We start from the raw sequence: 20593 nt of genomic DNA, 5'->3' as shown, positions 1-20593 counted from the left end.
GGCAAAGGTTGGATTCCTCTCTCCGTGCTGGGTGGGCACTCAGGCGACCAGCCCATGACCTACATTCCGTTGGCAATTATATGCGCTAACCTGATCATCATACCACGGGGGAAACAAAACAGACTAGTCTATACAGGAATTTTAAATTCAATCTGAATGTTCTCCTACGTACATGGGTAAAAAGTGGAGAAAAAAAAAACGTATTGCGATTGTGCGAACATCGTGATTTCACGAGCGCCTGTGATTTCCAAAACGTCCCCTTTAGAAGTGCGCAGTCACTGCACTCAATCACTTTTCAGTGCATAACATTTCATTCTCAATTTTTTGTAACATAATCTCAAAAATATTGATTAATGAAAATGTGCATCCATGTCCTACCTGCGATATCCCATAGTTGTAACCGCACCAACGTTTTGCTGTCCCAGTTGATCACTTTGAGTGCAAAATCTACCCCAATAGTCGCTCTGTAGTGTTGGGAGAATAGCTGGTGGACATATCGTTTGATGATGCTGGTTTTCCCCACACCTAACTCCCCGATGACTAGGACTTTGAATAAGTATTCCTTACACTCCGATACCGAGCCGCCTGCCATGGTGTAAAACTCTGAGTGACACTGACAACTTTCTCAAACTCAACAACTTCCTTTTTTTCTCACTAGATGAGGACAAATGAATCTGTCCTCTCTGTTTCTGTGTTGTTTGGAAATATGGTAACTACAATAGAAAGCGCTCTACTTCCCTCCTCCTCGTTGCTCAAAACCACCTGATAAGTCATAGGACCCGGAAATGTTTATTTTCGGTTCAACTTTTTTTCTCTACTCCAGTGTTTACATGGTAACCAGGGGTGAGTCTGACAGAGAGACACACTTGCACTTTGTTTTTGTTGAGCGGTTCTGCTCATGCTAATTCCTGAAACGCACTTTTTGCTCCTCATATATGATGTTTTCTATTCATGCAAATTTGACCTGTAATCAAAACGTCCAAACAAATAGTAGGGACCTATTTGGACCAAATGCATTGTAAAGTTTATCGGGACTGCCATTTAACTGGTGAAAAAATGCAGATTAACCCAAATTAAAGCATAATGAAATCATGCAATCAACAGTCATCTTACTATAAAATATGTTTATTTTACAGCATTGTTCAACCTTGCCAAAAACATGTAGGCCTATCTCATTCAAGCTGAGACTGTGTAAAACGTGATCTTTCTGTTACTTTACATTTAAGAAATGTTAAAATCTTCAATCAACTTACACTAATAGACTAAATAGAACATTTTGTAATAACAATTACAATACTATAGTACTATACATACTGTATATTCATGTTTATATACTTTGGATGTGCATTCTTACAGAAAAAGCACTAATAAACTTATGATCAAGTAAACCAACTGCAATTTTATAGTACAAGATCTAAGCGAGATTGAAGCGTGTATAATCTTACCACAAGAAGCAACTAACTACCCATTGGTAAGCTTTACATCTTAATATTTCCAAGTGGATACAGTTGACTTGTAAAGTTTATCTGAAAAGTTACGCAAAATCAATGTCAACACACAGCTCTTCCACAAGCATCTGTAAGACAAGTTTTAAAATGTATAAATAGTTTCACATTCTAAATATATAAACATTTAATGATATTACAAACATACCATCCGTGTGAAAAAATGAGAGATGGCTCAACAGTATTACAAACTTTGAAAACATACACAAGTAGATTCCCATTACAATGACACTGCGACCTCAGAAAAAAAGATATATCATCACACACACAGTATAGGGTGTCCAATCAGAAACACATCTTTTGACCTTTGGGTAAAATATGTTAATTGTGTAGATAATCCTCAAAGAAACCTAATGGTCCAACCCTCATATCTCTATCATAATCCATTCAAATGTTATTGGAGTATTTACCCACAGAATTAGGGTGACTAAATCAATGGAGGCTAGAAAAAAAAGTGGTACAAAAATCAGGAAATGTACATTGTGTCAGATAGGCTGGATTATGTGCAAGAATTAAGGCTATGGTTACCTGACAGGTTCACTTTCCTGTTGAACTCGTCATTTTTCTTCCCGAATTCGCAGGGCCTTATACAAATATAGATGAGATATTGATTTTGAGACGTGTCTTGTAGTATTTTCATATTTTAGTATACGCTTTTCATATTAATTCAAAATTCCTGTCATTTTTAAAGATTTGTCACCAAAACATGCTTATCTCTGTGAAATGTCAATGAAGCACAGAGCGTATACCAAGCTTTTTATTTTCAAAGCCCTTTACCTTTAATTCAGCTCGTCATGCATATTTTGGGTTTTTCGACCCGCGGAAACAACTTTGGAGACGACGACCACAAAATGTTAAATCCTCAAAAGTTGTTAGGAGAAACTTGCAACGCTACTGTATGTCAACGGAGCTCTGTGCTTATTATCGAATGTATTAGGTTAAGAAATCCGTCTTTTTGGTAATAATGTTAATGATATGTTAGAGACTGAATGATTCAGAACATGAAGAATAATATTTCTCTTGGTAAAAATGTATTGTATAACATAAGGAAGTGAAATTTCATCACCAAAACATGTTTTCAAACACGCTGGGCAATGTGGGTGGACACCCTACACAGTATGGAAAACAGAACCACATCTTCATAGCATTCTGTGTGAACCAAACATGTCACAGGATTTCATAGAATATGTTTAAACCTATATCATAACATTACTGTCGCCTACAATCAAACCCACCATATAATGTAGAATACTGTACACAATCTCAGAATCTCCTGAAGATGCCTTATCACCAGTCTCTGCAAAGTGCGATCAAAGAGCAATACAGTAAACATGAATGCAGAGAACTGGAAACCTACTTTCAATGGCACAATAACAAAACATGTTGCAAAGTATCTCACAGCGCAAATACTCAATCTCCAATTCAAGTATACTATGTTACAGTACCTTGGGGCCTTGTATGCAATGTCAGAGACACATAATACTGCATGAAAACATCAGTCTTATATAATATACTGTAGCATATCCTGCTGTTCATAAAGAAAGTTTATTTCCTATCAGAGAGCAAATGTTTGAGCTGCAATGAGGTCAGTAGTAAAAGTACTGGTAAGCTGAGGTGAATGCTTCTTATTGACGACTAAGTCTATGAAAAAAGGCAAAGGGTCTTGAAACAGCTGCGTCTGCTACACATAATATTATAAACTGCACAGGTACAGTATTGGACCAAACAGGCAGTGCATTCTGTGATCTGTAGTCTTTAGCCAGCTTTGTCCCTGTATCTCACTGAAATCATAGAAGTCTCAAGCACCTTATACACAGCAATAGGGCTTCCCTCCATTTGTCTCATAGGATATGTTAAATGCACAACAATAGCAAAACCAAACCATATAGCTGCAGCCATCATTGTGATTGCCAATCCATTTGGCTCAAGAACCAGGTAGTTTGGGCACTGTTCCCAGTCTCAAAGTTTGCTGACAGGCTGGTGGGAACTCACAGCCCTTCAGAAACATGATTGCTACTATTCCATTTATTTATTTATTTCTCTCACTTAGACTCCCCCTTGATGTAAAAAGTATTGTATAATCCAAGCAAGCGAATGACAAAGCAAATGGAGAAATGTATAAATAAATAAATAATACAATTGTTGATGTTACCTCTTAGTAACATGGTGTGTCGGTGTGTGTGTGTGTGTGTGTCAGTGCCTGGTAGCTCTCACAGTGTCGAGGAGCTCTGTCTGAAGTCCTGGAGGATGACGGAGGAATAAGCAGAGCTCGGGGGGCTGCAGAAGACCGACTCAGAGACAGGGGAGCCGGGAACCGACCCGGCAGAACACACTGAGTCCCTGAAGGGGGAGGGGGGAGTCAAAGCCAAGGAGTCTTCCAGAGTCAGCTTACTCTGAGCCAGCTCCTCCTTCTCATCGTCCTCTTCCTCCTCCTCTGTGTAGCTGTGTAGGAGGTCCAGTGCCTCCCCCTCAGCCCCCTCCAGGGAGGAGATGAGGTCCTCCTCTCCAAAAGAAGCACCCCCTTGCAGGGGATGGGAAAGCTGGGAGAAGGTGAAGCTTTGGGGTTGGTTGGTGGAGCTGGCCTGAATGCCGGAGGCACCCATTGTGTCATTAAATCCAGGGACATTGGAGCTGTGCGTGTCCACCATCGCCCCCTGCAAATGCTCAGTGGTACAGTCCGTTAAGTGAGAATAAGAGGGTGGCTCCTCCGAGTCCTGCCCGTGGAGCATTCCAGAGTGGGAGTGGGAGGGAGTCCAGAGAGGGCGTGCTTCCCCCCCCTCGTCCTCCTCCTCTGCCAGGTTGTACAGAGCCTTGGTGCCGGGGTGGGGGAGGTGGGGGTCTGTGCCAGGGCCATGGTGGTGGGGGTCGCAGCTGTGGGGGTCGACGGTGGCGTTAGTTAGGGGCCTGATGACCGCCGTCTGATTCGAGCCGGCTTCCTGTTTCCTCACATGCACAGACAGTCTGTGCCACACATTCCCCCCCCTCTGAGGGTGTCTTGCACCTGGTTCAGACCATGACACAGACTTGCCATTAGAACTATGAACGAGATAAAGACTGCAGTTACTAACAGAGACAACCAGGGGGAAGGGTTAGACAACAGCAACAAAAAACAACATAGCACAATAGAACATAACAGCAGCATTTCAACATTTCTCTATGCATGTTAAAATACTTTAAAGACATTTTAACGACATTAAGAGGCAACAATGCTGTGGGTCATTCATTTATTCTAAGAGCCAATGCTTTTAATAATCATTCTGCGCACTTAACTAAATACTTAGTGATTCATCATTTCATAATGTTCTGTTTGAACAGAATTATGAACCCTAGATGGCTGAATTCAAAGCATTTTGAGCCGTCCACCAAATGTAGACCTGTCTATCTACAGTAAGTGCTTATCAAGCTGAGATGGGCAACATGCACTTGCAAAATGTGGTGCCTGTACTGTCTGACACAAAGTAATGACACAAGGTTTTAGTGCTGTGCTTAGCCGGCTAGGTTAGATTTGTCTCTCTTATGTGATTAGTGAGGGAGACAGAGAGGCATTCATGCTTTCGACACTGGGATAAATGTGAGGGCAATTCAGGATACACCAAAAGCACCTAAACCAGGGGTGTGCACATCTTCTTCCCTTGAAGGCTGCAGTGTCTACTGGCTGTCATTCATACCTTGTAATCACCAACCAGTCTGGAGCTATAAAGAAAGATTAGTAGACCCTCCTACTAACCACTGAGCCCTTATTTTCCGAAGACACTGCAGCCCTCAAGAATAGGAGTTTACCATGCCCTGTGTCTAAAAATTAGCCTGTCAGAGTCAACCTCTGTCCGTTGGAAGAGTTTGAGAGGAGCATATTAGAGCAATGGTGAGAAACAACACTCAAAGACAACATTCTCTCATCTTCCGTCTCAATCCTTACTGTCAGTGTCTTTGTGGAACGCCTATTAGGAATCCACTTTAAATCTATACAATCTATTCTTGAATCATCATACATAGTATACGCTCCCATTATTTAGTGCTAATCTTCCAATCGGACTAGCTTTGAAGATACGCCCAGTTCTGAGTTAAATCAACATATATTACCTAAAGATTACATATGTTAATATCTAGCACATTTTGTTTTTAATCGGCTAATCTACCACACATTATATGTCATTATATTTGGGCAGAAAACTGTAGAATGAAAGAGTAGGGTCTACAAAAAATTGTTAATTGTAGTCACAAGACACCTTTTGGATCCAAATACGTGTGCAGGCCCTATTCTCTCCTTCTATATGCCCTCCTCTTTAGGCCCTGAGTTCTGAACGTCACTGAAGGTTACTCACTTGGTGCTTCCGTTGCTGTTCTTCTTCCTACGGAACATGTTGAGAATGCTCTTGCTCTGCTGAGCCGCCTGGCCGTCTCCCACATGCATCCTGACTACATCGGACGTGGTGAAGGCGCTCCTCACGTTCCTCTCTGGCTTGGCGATGATGATATACATTTTGGGCGAGAACATGCACCCCAGCGCCACGGTGACGCTCAGGCTCACGGAGAAGGACGTGGTGATGATCTTGTAGTTGGAGCCGAAGTAGATGGGAACGAAGGCCAGCCAGATGATACAGGTGGTGTACATGGTGAAGGCGATGTACTTGGCCTCGTTGAAGTTGGCCGGGACGTTGCGCGTCTTGAAGGCGTAGTAGGTACAGCTCATGATGAGCAGGCCGTTGTAGCCCAGCGGGGCCACCATGCCCACCGTGCTGGTGTTGCAGATGAGGTAGACCTCACGGATACTGGGGTAGTACTTGACGGGCATGGGAGGCTCCAGGATGATCAGGGTTATCTCCAGGATGAGTTGCAGGCTGATGAGGAAGAAGGAGATGAATACCTGGGCCCAGGCCGACATGAAGCGGGGCTTCTTGGTGCAGATCTTCTTCTTGCTGCCGGCCAGGATGCGGGCGATGCGGTTGGTTTTGGTGACCAGGGCAGAGTAGCACATTGCGGCTGAGAGGCCGACTAGGAGGCGCTGCAGGTAGCAGGATGCCACAGTGGGATAGGCGATCAGGGTGAATGGGCAGATGTAGCCCAGTAAGACGCCCACCAGGATGATGTAGCACAGCTCACGACTGGACGACTTGACCACGGGCGTGTCGCGGTACACCACAAAGATTAAGATGACCCAGAGGGTGACCAGGATGCCCACGCAGGACAAACACACTGCCACGATGGATTCCACGTCTGACCAGTCCAGGTAATTCAGAGGCAGGGGCACACAACCTGCAGATGACAGAGGAAAGGAGAGTTGTTTATCTAATCATTGAAGCGTGTAAATTGTGGAAAATAAATAGGAAGCTCTGTAAATGGAAAAGAGGGGAACATGGGTAGACTAAAGAATTACTCAAGAACACACACATACGCTCCAAATCTGTCCGATTTTACTCCCATGCTTATGCTGCAGCATAAATTGTGTGTGTGTGTGTGTGTGTGTGTGTGGGGCTGTCCATCATGCCTCATTGGTGGTGATTTGTCATCTGACACACACTGAGAGTCGCAAGGGCTTAATGGGAGGAATGTGACGTCCCCAGACTCAGCTTAAAACCCCTGTATTACAGTGCTCCTAGCTAATAGCATTACAGCGCCACCACAGGCTAGGCCTGCCTACATCTATGCCACCACAACCAGCATAATTTAGTCCTCAAAGCCAAAACACAAGCACTTTAACATTTCTGGCCTCCAAGCTTAGTTAATTAGGCTCGCACACCGCCAATGGAAAAGGGAGGCAAATCTGAAATGCACTTATCATCATCCTCTCTCTCAAAAATCTTCAAATCCCATATTTCTCTTCCCTACACAATCCTGTCAAAGCTTTAAGAAGACCTTTGAATAATTCCAATACAACTTATAAAAGATTCACTCCCTCCTCAAGTTCACAACACCTTCCCTTCTCTAAACGTGGGTTTCCCCAGTAACCAAGAATGACAGAGCTATGGGAACCAAAACAACTAGTCATACAAAAATATCCACCTTTCCACTTTTCCATTCGGATGTGGGAATGATATTCCCTATTAGTATTCCCCAGACATGCTTAGGAACACACAGGAAAGGGAGCAATTTCATCTCAGATGACAAACTGTTGGAAATCTATCCGTGTCCTCTAAAATAGCTAATGGGATTTTTCACCTAGCAGCTGTGAGAGAAGAGAGCTCCCCTCAGTTCGAATCGCTGACAAAACAACTCCTAAGTCAGGGAGAAGGCACCGAGGGGAAGGGGGAAGACAGCGGAGAGAGAGAGAGCTGAGAAGAGAAGGCAAGAGGGAGGGGAAGATGAGACAGACAGACTGATAGACAGCAGGTAAGAGAGCAGGAGGTGAGATGAAAGGAGTTGGGGAAGGCAGAGCACATGACGGAGAGAGTGATGTCTTTAGGTGATAAGAGTATAGAAATCAAATATTACAATATTTTCAAAAATTCTGTCGTGCCTTCTCGAAACTTACTAACCCAAATTGTTAAAAAGCTATTGTTCTCAGAAACTCCGTTGTCTATTACATATGTTATATCCTTCATCAGAAACCAACGCTTCTTGGGCAGTTGTATCTCTCGATGCAGAAAAAGCTGTTGATAGACTAGAATGTTCATATCTTTGGTTGGTTTTGGAACCTATGGGACTTCTCCCCCGTCTCCAATTTAATTAATATGATTAAAATAATATATGCCAATCCCTCAGCCATAGTAATAACGGGCAATACCTGCTCTGTTCCGTTCAGAAAAACTGGAAGTAGCAGACAAGGTGATCCCATCTCACCTCTGCTATTGTTTTGTTGTTTCTGGAGCCCCTGGCCCAGTTAATTCGACAATCAAAATAAAGTACACCAATATCTCTAAATTCTACAGATCACGCCATCTCCTTATACGCTGACAATATCTTACTTTATCTAGACCTTAGATAAAGAACCATTGTTTGAAACTTTAACAGAATGTTCAAATCAATTCAATCCCACCTCAGCAGATGGGATAACATCCCAGTTGCTTTAACCTGCAGAATATCGATTGTCAAAATGAATAGATTGCCACGGCTGAATTTCTGTAGTTCAATGTTTCCCTTGACTCCCCCTTCTGGCTATTGGGATAAAATCCATAGTTCGGTTTAAAAATGTATATGTCAAAGTAAGTGATCCCGGATAAAATTAACAAACCTACAAAGAGGGAAAAACGTAGCCAAAATCCATACCAACATTTTCAATCTGTTTCCAGGAATTTAATCCCATCCTGAATTGGTTTATACATGATCCTTCCACCCCCTGGCTAAGTATAGCAAGAAGTATGGTGTCTCCTATTGCCCTGGAAGCAGTGGTCTTCACTGATCTATCCATTAAACTATGTAAACTACAGATTGGTTCTGTTATTGCTTACACAATCTCTATTCGGTGGAACATTTTAAAACAATTTAACTGGGAATCAAAATGGCATGCCCACAATCCAATAATTCACAATAATGCCTTGCGATCTGCAGGGCAGCCTTTAGCATCCCCCCAATGGTCTAAATGTGGAATCCATATCCTGATATCATGGACAGTAATTGACCGTAAACCCAACTACTAAACCATCCAATGATGTTAGTTTTTATATCAATTATCTGTGCTCTCTATAATATATAAACAACTTTTGGAAATCTCATTCTGAGCTAGCCATTAAAAAAATAACTGGAACAGAATATGGAAAAATACAGTGAGCTCCAAAAGCAGTGACAATTTTGTTGTTGTTTGGCTCTGCACTCCAGCACTTTTGTTACAATACTATGACTGTGAGGTTAAAGTGCAGACTGTCAGCTTTAATTTGAGGGTATTTTCATCCATACAAGGTGAATCGTTTAGATTAAAGCACTTTTCGGGGACCAAACGTATTGGGACCAATTCATTTGTGTGTACTAAAGTAGTAAAATGTAAGTATTTGGTCCCATATTCATAGCACACAATGACGACATCAAGCTTGTGGCTCTACAAATTTGTTGAATGCATGTGCTGTATGTTTTGGTTGTGTTTCAGATCATTTTGTACCCAAAAGAAATGAATGGTAAATCATGTATTTTGTCAAGATTAGAACGTCACTAGTTGTTTCTTTACATACTAAATGTATTGTTGCTTTTTGTCTCTGTGGTATGATCATTTGTATTTGTGTACTTTTTAAAACTTCTTATTTTTGAGTGGCATTCCACAGGTGGGTGCAAGCTATGAAATTACAATGAATTTGTTTATTGTCTGTAGCCCCCCCCCCACACACACACACACACAAGAGAATGATAAAATAAAAATATATTTCTCCAAAATAAATCAGTATATCAGCAAAGGAATGGGGAAGCATAGACAGACATTGGCAATCCCTTCACAGGGAGAACAAAGCAGAGTGCAGTCTGCAGGGAGTTGGGGACTGGGTTTAAGCAGAAACCTGGGATATATTGTCAGTATGTGGTGGTGGATTGGGAGACTAGGGAGGTGGGTGTTAGAGGAGATGGGCCAAGGCTGGGGGAGGTATAGATAGAGGGGATAGTGACATACAGGTTAGAGAAGATGTTAGGGTTAGAGGGGGTAGGACCTGGAGGAGATCCATGTAGTCAGTCATCATGGCTCATAAATACATAGTTCCCAGTTAGTTAGTTACCTTCCAGCTCGTCATCGGGCCACCAGCCCAGGTCACAGGCTTGACAGGTGAACTCATCCCGGACAATCTCATTGTCCTTACAGGTAGTGCAGATCCAGCAGCAGCTCACCTCGCCCTTCCTGATCACCTGATCACACAGAGGTCAGAGGTCACAGGCTATCAGTCAAAACAGTAACAATACCCAAACCACAACAAATCACAACCCCCACAACACTAACCCCAATCAGATATAAAGACGGGTATTAGTGTCTAATATGGCCTTGATGGTGCAAGTTTAGGCCCTTCGCACCACTAGGAGCTAAAATGAATAAGTCAAGTCAGGTGCATAATATATATATTTTTTTGTATTATGTTTTTAACCTTTATTTAACTAGGCAAGTCAGTTAAGAACAAATTCTTATTTACAATGATGGCCTACCCCGGCCAAACCCTAACCCAAACGATGCTAGGCCAATTGTGTGCTGCCCTATGGGACAATCACAGCAGGATTGTGATACAGCCTGGAATCTAACCAGGGTCTGTAGTGATGCCTATAGCACTGAGATGCAGTGCCTTAAACTGCTGCACCACTCGGGAGCCCATTTTATAAGAACCGATATGGTGTAACAGTTTTTCCTTAGCGGTACAAAAATTAAATTCCAAAAGACAAGCTCAGCTGCATTTACTTTGTCCTGTTCCCAGAGTGTATGTTACCAGAGCAGTGATATGTAAAACAGGGTGATGCACAGGACTGTAAACAAAGCTTTAGCGGGCCCAACTAAAGCAGACAGGAGAGTGTGCATGCTCCCTATGGTGGGCTAATGGCCAGGCTGAATAATACTGGCCCTGGTTGAAGAGACTCAAGGTGTTTCTACACCTGCATTGCTTGCTGTTTGGGATTTTAGGCTGGGTTTCTGTACAGCACTTTGAGATATCAGCTGATGTAAGAAGGGCTATATAAATACATTTGGTTTGATTTGATTTGAGTTTCCTCAAGATAATATAGGCTCCACTGCATTTTGTTAATTCACAATGAAAGTATACCTTTTCAACCAGGAATGGAATCTGCTCATCAATTCCTAAGCTAGGGATCAATTTACAGAGCAAACTTAGTTCAAATAAGATTAAACAAAAGCATTAAAGCAGAGAAATAGTGAAAGTAGTTGTGCACTAAACTGAGTTCTGGGTATTCCTGACAGACTGGTTCAGGACCTATCCCAATCCAGCCTGGCCCAGCCTGGCTCAGCGTGGTTTTTCAGTGTCTGTACCTTGATCTGTCCCCTGGAGCAGGGCTCGCTGCAGACGGAGCGGACCATGTCACTGTTGTTCATCCACAGCTTCCAGTCATCGATGTTCAGAATGCCCTCGTGCCACGAGCCCACCTGCTGGTAGTCATAGCTACCGTCTCCCACACTTTGCAGGTTCATGATGTCATACCTGAGAGGGGGAAAGGAGAGGGTAAATGGGTGAGAGAGAGAGGGGGGGGAGACATGGAGAGGGAGAGAGAGAGAGAGAGAGAGAGAGAGACAGAGCAAGGACAAAATGGAGAAAGATAAATTAAGAGTGAATAGAGCAGTGAATTGCTTAGAGCAGACCCCTTTATTCAAAATCACTAACAGTTTATAGACTATATAGTTGGAAGTTTTGCCAAGCAATTTCAGGTAAAGCCACTCAGAGGGGTACAGAACATCACCTTTGGGCTTAGAACCCAGATCTATTTTGATTATGAGGCCATGCCTAAGTACTAGCTCTGACCTCTGGCTTAAAAACAGATGACTGGGGGTGTTTTTCACCTGTCTTTCAGGGACTGTCTGTAGCTGGCTGGCAACAAGATCTCATATTCTCCATTCAAAATTCTACGTATTATTTTCAATGCATTAATTCCACGTGGTTAAGGGGTTAAAATAATTCAAAGGTTAACAGTTCATGCATTCATTCTGAGTGGTTAAGGTGTGTGTGTGTGTATGCCCATGCATATGTTTTCATCGTTATTTCACACAAAATCTGCTCACCAACAATTCTCCATAGCAAACCTCATCCCCCTCTTCCTCCTCCTCCACCTCCCCTACATCCTTCTCTTCCTCCTCTCCTCCTACTCCATCCATCGCCCTCACCTGCCAGGAGTGTCCCCATTCTCATCGAAGTACACATCCTCCCCTGATACCCCTCTGAAGGTGGTCTTGAGCAGGTAATCCAGCAGTTTACTGCCATCGATGGGGTCCATGGCCTCACACAGGCCTGGCTGGCCAGGGCACAGCTCACTGTGCATGTCATGGAGACCGTGAGCCATGGCATAGATGGCATTAATGACGAAGCCCATCTTACTGTCCTGGACGTAGTTCTCATGAAGACTCTCGTTGCCTAGGGATTGGTGAGAAATTTACAGAATGTCAAAATGGGGGATTGGTTGATGTTGTTTTCCTAAGGAGGTAAACATTTTGTTTGTTTGTGCTGGATTTACAGTGTCATATCAATGGGAACATTTTATCCACAGAATATTGTACTACAAGAGAATTATACAACTTCTTTCTCCAACCCATGAAGAACTGAGTTTTGAATTATAATTGGATCAAAACGTACAACAAAAACATCTCTCTTTTGCAGCACAATAGAATTGGCACACACCATACAGTAAATCACAATAAGGTGTCCAAAGGCTTGTTTTTTCCAAAGGATACAGAACTTGGAGGAATCTTGAGGGAGAAAGAGTTAAGTCTGTGGACACCATATTGTGTAACAGGCATTTTTGGTCAGCTAGCAGGGAATAGGGCAACCATAGCACTAATAGTGAAATTTTTGTAAAGATACATTCATTCACCCTATAATCATACTGTACCTGAGGTGCTACTCCGTGAAATGTTTAACTGCTTAAATCTCAAACTATTTTCTTGCCATATTTTCCTATTATTTCTTAATTCATTTACAAAATGGCCGTATTTTGTCTGTGGTGATCATGCAGATAGGCAGCATTGGGGTATTCTATATACACATCGCTCTCATACTCTAGTGTTCTACTGAAAGGGGTCGTGAACAGTGTGTTTCAGTGACTCATTCTTCCTTGTGCTCCCTCCACATTGCAGTACTTTCAAAGAAACAACCCAAAAGCTTGTACAGTAGAGTTTGACTGATTTGACCCTACCCCAGGCTTTCTCCGAACACAGCAGCCAATTTGAAGCTTCTATTTATTTCACTGGTCTAGAGGTAGAACAAGGGTCCAACATGATCCTCAGAGATGGCACCAGTCAAACTCTACAAGTCTTGCCGAAGTGAAGTGATGTGCTTATACAGTACGATGCAAGTGCGGGAAAAGTCATCATCTTCTTAATCCTGAAATATACACTTACCACCTTGGAGATCTTTAGGAAGAGAACATAACATGAGATACAGCAAACTATCATAGATCAACCCATATTGGTTTAATAAGTCTTCAAAGAGGTTGAGGTGAATATACTCACAACAGCATCGATACTTGGAAAAGCTTTTCTAACTAAATGTTTGAAAGCATGCTTATTGAGCATTGTTTCAGGTGATAAATCTAATCGGTATGTTAATTGTGATTTGTTGTGAATAACATCCATAAAAAAATGTGTTAGTGATTTTGGTGGGGCAACAACTCAGTTTACCTAGATCACCTTTTGTTCGAAAGCAGAGAGAGTATTTAGAAAGGGGGAAAAAGGGAGACATCAATATCATTATCATACAATTTCCATTTCAAAACATTAAGATGAACTATTCATGTTATCCCGGCCTAACTCATCATGTATTGCAATTGCAGTCAATATATAACCTCCTTTTTTGAGATGATTTTAGATCATTTTCTTCCGATTGCTTTCGTTGATTTTAAGATGTATTTCCTTCCTCCTCCCAACGTAAACCCTGCTAATTCCTCATGACTCTGGGTAATGTAGTTTATTAGTTATTCTCACCGGAGCAGACTTTCTTGTATTTCTTCATTTCCTGTGGATGTCCGGCCAGCCGGCACTGGAAGCGGTACTGCCAGAACTCTGGGAACCACGGGTTCCGTGAGTTGGTGTCCAAACGCAGCTTCAGGAAGTAGTCATCAAATGACTTCACTTCCTCTGACTGCAGCTTCATCGTGATACCACCTTCAGCTTCCTGTTCATACCCCTCTACCACCTCATCACGATCTGCCCATCCATCACTGGAGAGAGGGGGGGGGGGGGGGGGGGGGGGAGAGAGACTTTTGTAAAACAATGAAAATGCCGCTGATCGGGCACTTATTGGTAAAACCCCATTTCACTTAAATCGTGCATGGTTAACTAATCAATTATCAAGAAAGGCTATTTATACTACAGTATAATGAATGTTTAATTTAATAGTTCAATCAGGGCCCTGATGCACAGTCAGTTCAGTATTTTGGAGAGGGAAGAGCAAGTTCATTTTGAAGAAAAAAGCTTTCAACCCAAAAGAAAACCAATTAAATAATTTACTAAAGAATTATGTCTGTGTTACATTTCCACATGAATTCATAAGGAGGACTTCCGGCATTCATCCAGTGACACTGCTAGCCAGAGCAATGGTGCTGTTACATTCTGGCTGCTTATCATTCTGAGGTGAGCAATTTAGAACAGTCTCACTGTCTTGTCATTGTTACGTTCACTGCAATATCCTTTCAGACCAGGCCACATTAAGAGAGAAGGGGAAAAAATGGAGCAGAGCTTAGGCCATGTGTCAAATCGTCCCAACAATCAGATAACAACCACTGCGAAGGTCCATCCTTTCCTCTTCAAGCTAATAGGCAGTGATCTTCAAGCCTACTATAGTTTCTATGGCATCTGTAGGGATCACTAGCCCCTTAGCTTTAGCTCTGTGGCCATTGATTAATCCCAACGTGTAAGGACCGACGCCGGACAGGAGAAGCAGGTGCGGGGAGTCAAACATTTACTCAGAAACGGACATAGAACACGACAGGTACAGCGTCAGCACACGGAAAAACAAGGACATATGACAAACAATCCTGAAGCAGGGAACAAAGCTAGGAAAGAGATGAGGAATGGGGCAGAGGAAAGGCGGGTGTGCGTACTGAAGGTGGCTTGAGTGCGTAATTTTGGGGAGTCTGGCGCCCTCGAGCGCCAGAGGAAGGAAGAGTGGGAGCAGGCGTGACAGTACCCCCGCCACCCGGCCTCCCACCTGGGCGAGCCGGCCGAGACATGGGAGCCGGGCAAGCTGGCTGGGGGTAAACTCCCAATGAACCGGCAGGGGCATTTGCAAACATTTCAAAAATACTGTTTCGCTTTGTCATTATGGGGTATTGTGTGTAGAATGCTGAGGAGATGTTTATTTTTTTAATCCATTTTAGAATAAGGATGTCATGTAATTTTGGGGTGGGGGGAGTCAAGGGGTCTGAGTACTTCTTTAAGGTACTGTATACAACGAGATGTTTGTATGTGGTTGCTATGAAAGTTAACTTTGTGGGTGTGTGATCAGCGGTGTATTCATTGTGCCTATTTTGTTGAAAAATGTTTCTCTAACGGAACGAAACAGGGATAAACACACCTGAATTTGTCCAATAGAAACTTTTGTTTGCAGCTGTTGGACTAATGATTACACCCTAGACCAGTTAGGTGCAGGCAAGTGTGTGAAAGGAGGTATTGAATGTTTCACTGTCACATTGATTACTCAAAATTCTCTCGACCTGTGCACCTATGTTGTAAATGTTCAGTCATAGGCTAGGTTGTAGCAACCTCATGATGGCTACAGGGAAAATTTGCGTATCATGTAGTAGCCTAAACCTATCCTACATTTAACTGGGTGAATGGAATATGAATGACAGTCATCCAACACGCTGTAATAGAAACAAGGCCATGCCCATTAAAAATGTAATCATCCTCCATCTTAAACGGCACTGACTGCCACTGTCTACTAGGGTCCCCCAACTTGCCTCTTTGTTTGTTTTCTTTCCCTCTGTGTTAGATTCCCCATTAAATGAAGCTCATTTAGACAAGCATCTGAAGCCTGAGACAGACAAAGAAAATAAATGACTAGATATACAGTGCTCCTCTAAACTGTGCTCTTCTCTGGCGTGTTGGTTTTGGTGTGGCTGTCCGTGTTTGTGGGCGGTGGCTATACTCTCTCTCTCCATCTGCAATGTGGCTAGACTCATTGGCTCTTATTTTCTCTGTGCTGCTGGCTGCAGCATCCTTGAATACCTGTACTGTTGACAGCTATCCTCCAATTAGAGAGTGAGTCAGCCAGTAGCCAAATACCCCTGACAAGAGCAAACACTGTGTACAAAACATTAAGAACACCTGCTCTTTCCATGACATGGACTGACCAGGTGAATCCAGGTGAAAGATATGATCCCTTATGGGTGTAACTTGCTAAATCCACTTCAATCAGTGTGATGAAGGCGAGGAGACAGGTTAAAGAAGGATTTTTAAACCTTGAGACAATTCAGACATGGATTGTGTGTGTGTGCCATTCGGAGGGTGAATGGGCTAGACAAAATATTTAAGTGTCTTTGAACGGAGTATGGTAGTAGGTGCGATGTGCACCAGCTTGTGTCAAAAACTGCACCGCGGCTGGTTTCTCACGCTCAACAGTTTCCCGTGTGAATCAAGAATGGTCCACCACCCAAAGGACATCCAGCCAACCTGACACAACTGTGGAAAGCATTGAAGTCAACATGGACCAGCATCCCTGTGGAACGCTTTTGACACATTGTAAAGTCCATGTTCTGACGAATTGAGGCTGTTCTGAGAGCAAAAGTGGGTGCAATCCAATATTAAGAAGGTGTTCCTAATGTTTGGTATACTCAGTGTCTATGTGTGTGTGTGTGTGAGGAGTCTGTATGAGGGGAGTGTATGTGGATGTCCAACCAGTTTAAGGGTCTAAATCCACGAGAAACGAAGCATAAGGAGTCATATAGTTGGCTGCTCAAATATTTCGTAGTGTTACCGTTTTTAGCACTGATAGAGGCACAGGGAAATGTCTCCCCACATTTTCGAGCTCACTTATGTTCACCACTCCAATATTGTTAACACCTAATCATCCTCCACTGACTCGCTTCTGAATTCTGGGTGTTTTTGTTCTATATTTTAGAAAGGTTGGCCAACAGAATCCTATCTTCCCCTCTCTTAATTGAGTTCAGGCCAGAAACACATGAAATTGATTAGTCACAGTTACTTTTGCCTCTGAGGCTCTATGTGCATTTCCATGCGTATCCCAAACCACCGTCACTCTTCCTCCCATCAGATATTCACAATCAAAACAACCATCATTACTGTGCACTGTGCCTACTACCCCACCCTCAAACCCCTCCCTCCCTTCCCATCACCAGTCCATGTTCAGGGCATAGGTAGCTAACTGCATTTGCAGTGCTATATTTGATACAGTGTTATACAGGGACCTCCAATATGTGTCCACACAGAGAAGTGGAGTAGTGCAACAGCAGGCTATGGCAAAGACAGATTGGGTTAGGGAAATAGACGTGTGTGTGTGTGTGTGTGTGTGTGTGTGTGTGTGTGTGTGTGTGTGTGTGTGTGTGTGTGTGTGTGTGTGTGTGTGTGTGTGTGTGTGTGTGTGTGTGTGTGTGTGTGTGTGTACTTGTGTGTGCTTGGGAAATAGACTGCGTGTGTGGAGCATTTATTTAACGCCCCCATAAATGATTCATGAACTGTTGCCAAGGTAGACATACATTGCTACATTCACATCAGAGTTTGCAATAAAGACAAAATTACACTGTCTTCATACTGTCGATGTACCTTGCTGTACATACCTTTAAATAGTTGTATTCAAAAAGTATTCAGACCACTTGACTTATTTCACATTTTGTTACATTACAGCCTAATTCTAAAATGGATTAAAAACTAAAATACAGTTCAAGTCGGAAGTTTACATCCACTGAGGTTGGAGTCATTAAAACTCGTTTTTCAACCACTCCACAAATTTCTTGTGAACAAACGATTGTTTTGGCAAGTCGGTTAGGACATCTACTTTGTGCATGACACAAGTAATTTTTCCTATAAACTATCAAAATAAAGAATGTTGCACACTCCATGTATAATCTCCCAGCAATTGAATGGGTATTTACCAACGCTTCGGCATCACTGTGCCTTCCTACTCCTTATTCTGGGTGTGCGCCAGCTCGTTTTTTTATCTACAAGTCATTTTTCCAACAATTGTTTACACAGATTGTTTCACTTATCACTGTATCACAATTACAGGTGGGTCAGAAGTGTACATACACTAAGTTGACTATGACTTTAAACAGCTTGGAAAAATTCCAGAAAATAATGTCATGGCTTTAGATGCTTCTGATAGGCTAACAGACATAATTTGAGTCAATTAGAAGTGTACATGTAGATGTATTTCAAGGCCTACCTTCAAACGCAGTGCCTCTTTGCTTGACATCATGGGAAAATAAAAATAACATCAGCCAAGACCTCAGAAAACAAATGGTAGGCCTCCACAAGTCTGGTTCATCCTTGGGAGCAATTTCCAAACGCCTGAAGTTACCACGTTCATCTGTACAAACAATAGTACGCAAGTATAATCACCATGTGACCACGCATCGGTCAGTCCGCTCAGGAAGGAGACGCGTTCTGTCTCCTGGAGATGAACATACTTTTGTGCGAAATGTGCAAATCAATCCCAGAACAGCAGCAAAGGACCTTGTGAAGATGCTGGAGGAAACAGGTACAAAGGTATCTATATCCACAGTAAAATGAGTCCTATATCGACATAACCTGAAAGGCCACTCAGCAAGGAAGAAGCCACTGCTCCAAAACCGCAATAAAAAAAGCCAGACTACGGTTTGCAACTCCACATGGGTACAAAAATCATACTTTTTGGAGAAATATCCTCTGGTCTGATGAAACTAAAATAGAACTGTTTGGCCACAATGACCATCGTTATGTTTGGAGGAAAAAGGGGGAGGCTTGCAAGCTGAAGAACACCATCCCAATCGTGAGGCACGGGGGTGGCAGCATCATGTTGTGGGGGTGCTTTGCTGCAGGAGGGACTGGTACACTTCACAAAATAGATGGCATCATGAGGCAGGAAAAGTATGTCTATATATTGAAGCAATATCTCAAGACAGTCAGGAAGTTAAAGCTTCGTCGCAAATGGGTCTTCCAAATGGACAATGACCACAAGCATACTTTCAAAGTTGTGGCAAAATGGCTTAAGGACAACAAAGTCAAGGTATTGGAGTGGCCTCAAAGCCCTGACCTCAATCCTATAGAAAATTTGTGGGCAGAACTGAAAAAGTGTGTGCGAGCTAGGAGGCCTATAAACCTGACTCGGTTACACCAGCTCTGTCAGGAGGAATGGGCCAAAATTACCCAATTTATTGTGGGAAGCCTGTGGAAGGCTACCAGAAACATTTAACCCAAGTTAAACAATTTAAAGGCAATGCTACCAAATACTAATTGAGCGAATGTAAACTTCTGACCCACTGGGAATGTGATGAAAGAAATAAAAGCTTTTATTTTATTTCACCTTTATTTAACCAGGTAGGCTAGTTGAGAACACCTTTATTTAACCAGGTAGGCTAGTTGAGAACACCTTTATTTAACCAGGTAGGCTAGTTGAGAACAAGTTCTCATTTGCAACTGCGACCTGGCCAAGATAAAGCAAAGCAGTTCGACACATACAGAGTTACACATGGAATAAACAAATATACAATCAATCATACAGTAGAAACGTCTATATACAGCTTGTGCAAATGAGGTAGGATAAGAGAAGGCAATAAATAGGCCATGGTGGCGAAGTAATTACAATATAGCAATTAAACACTGTAATGGTAGCATGTGCAGATGATGAATGTGCAAGTAGAGATACTGGGGTGCAAAGGAGCAAGATAAATAAATACAGTATGGGGATGAGGTAGATTGGATGGGCTATTTACAGATGGGCTATGTACAGGTGCAGTGATCTGTGTGCTGCTCTGACAGCTGGTGCTTAAAGCTAGTGAGGGAGGTCTCCAGCTTTAGTAATTTTTGCAGTTTGTTCCAGTCATTGGCAGCAGAGAACTGGAAGGAGAGGCGGCCAAAGGAAGAATTGGCTTTGGGGGTGACCAGCGAGATATACCTGCTGGAGCGCTTGCTACAGCTGGGTGCTGCTATGGTGACCAGTGAGCTGTGATAAGGCACGGCTTTACCTAGCAGAGACCTGTAGATGACCTGGAGCCAGTGGGTTTGGCGATGAGTATGAAGCGAGGGCCAGCCAACGAGAGCGTACAGGTTGAAGTGGTGGGTAGTATATGGGGCTTTGGTGACAAAACGGATGGCACTGTGATAGACTGCATCCAATTTGTTGAGTGTTGGAGGCTATATTGTAAATGACATCGCCAAAATCGAGGATCGGTAGGATGGTCCGTTTTACGAGGGTATGTTTGGCAGCATGAGTGAAGGTGTCACAGTCGTCATATGGAGGAGACCAAGGCGCAGCGTCGTAATCGTACATACTTATTTAATGACTGAATGAACACTGAACAAACTATACAAAACGAACCGT

The 20593-nt window shown here is 42.8% G+C and overlaps 2 protein-coding genes across 5 annotated transcripts in view; both read right to left on the bottom strand.

Moving 5' to 3' along the window:
• The window catches only part of LOC109866594 (ras-related protein Rab-32), a 36072-nt gene extending 35275 nt beyond the window's left edge, over positions 1 to 797 (bottom strand). Inside the window, exon 1 of the mRNA XM_020455342.2 lies at positions 379 to 797. Coding sequence (XP_020310931.1) covers positions 379 to 592 — 214 coding nt within the window. The 5' untranslated portion in view covers positions 593 to 797. The remainder of the gene's footprint in view (positions 1 to 378) is intronic.
• A 1051-nt stretch (positions 798 to 1848) lies between these two features.
• LOC109866113 (metabotropic glutamate receptor 1) overlaps positions 1849 to 20593 on the bottom strand; it is a 41795-nt gene continuing 23050 nt past the window's right edge. The window contains exons 4-10 of one of the 4 annotated variants that reach the window (XM_031800875.1): positions 14041 to 14276; positions 13738 to 13746; positions 12229 to 12475; positions 11383 to 11551; positions 10136 to 10262; positions 5828 to 6758; positions 1849 to 4541 (exon numbers count right to left, since the gene is read on the bottom strand). In XM_031800875.1, coding sequence (XP_031656735.1) covers positions 3716 to 4541; positions 5828 to 6758; positions 10136 to 10262; positions 11383 to 11551; positions 12229 to 12475; positions 13738 to 13746; positions 14041 to 14276 — 2545 coding nt within the window. In that variant the 3' untranslated portion in view covers positions 1849 to 3715. The remainder of the gene's footprint in view (positions 4542 to 5827; positions 6759 to 10135; positions 10263 to 11382; positions 11552 to 12228; positions 12476 to 13737; positions 13747 to 14040; positions 14277 to 20593) is intronic. The other 3 variants (XM_031800876.1, XM_020454652.2, XM_020454654.2) reach the window with 3 other exon arrangements.

The sequence above is a fragment of the Oncorhynchus kisutch genome, linkage group LG21 (assembly GCF_002021735.2).
Source record: "Oncorhynchus kisutch isolate 150728-3 linkage group LG21, Okis_V2, whole genome shotgun sequence".
Classification (NCBI taxonomy): Eukaryota; Metazoa; Chordata; class Actinopteri; order Salmoniformes; family Salmonidae; genus Oncorhynchus; species Oncorhynchus kisutch.
The sequence above is the reverse complement of the archived record's forward strand: the minus strand, read 5'-3'. Positions and strand labels throughout refer to the sequence as shown.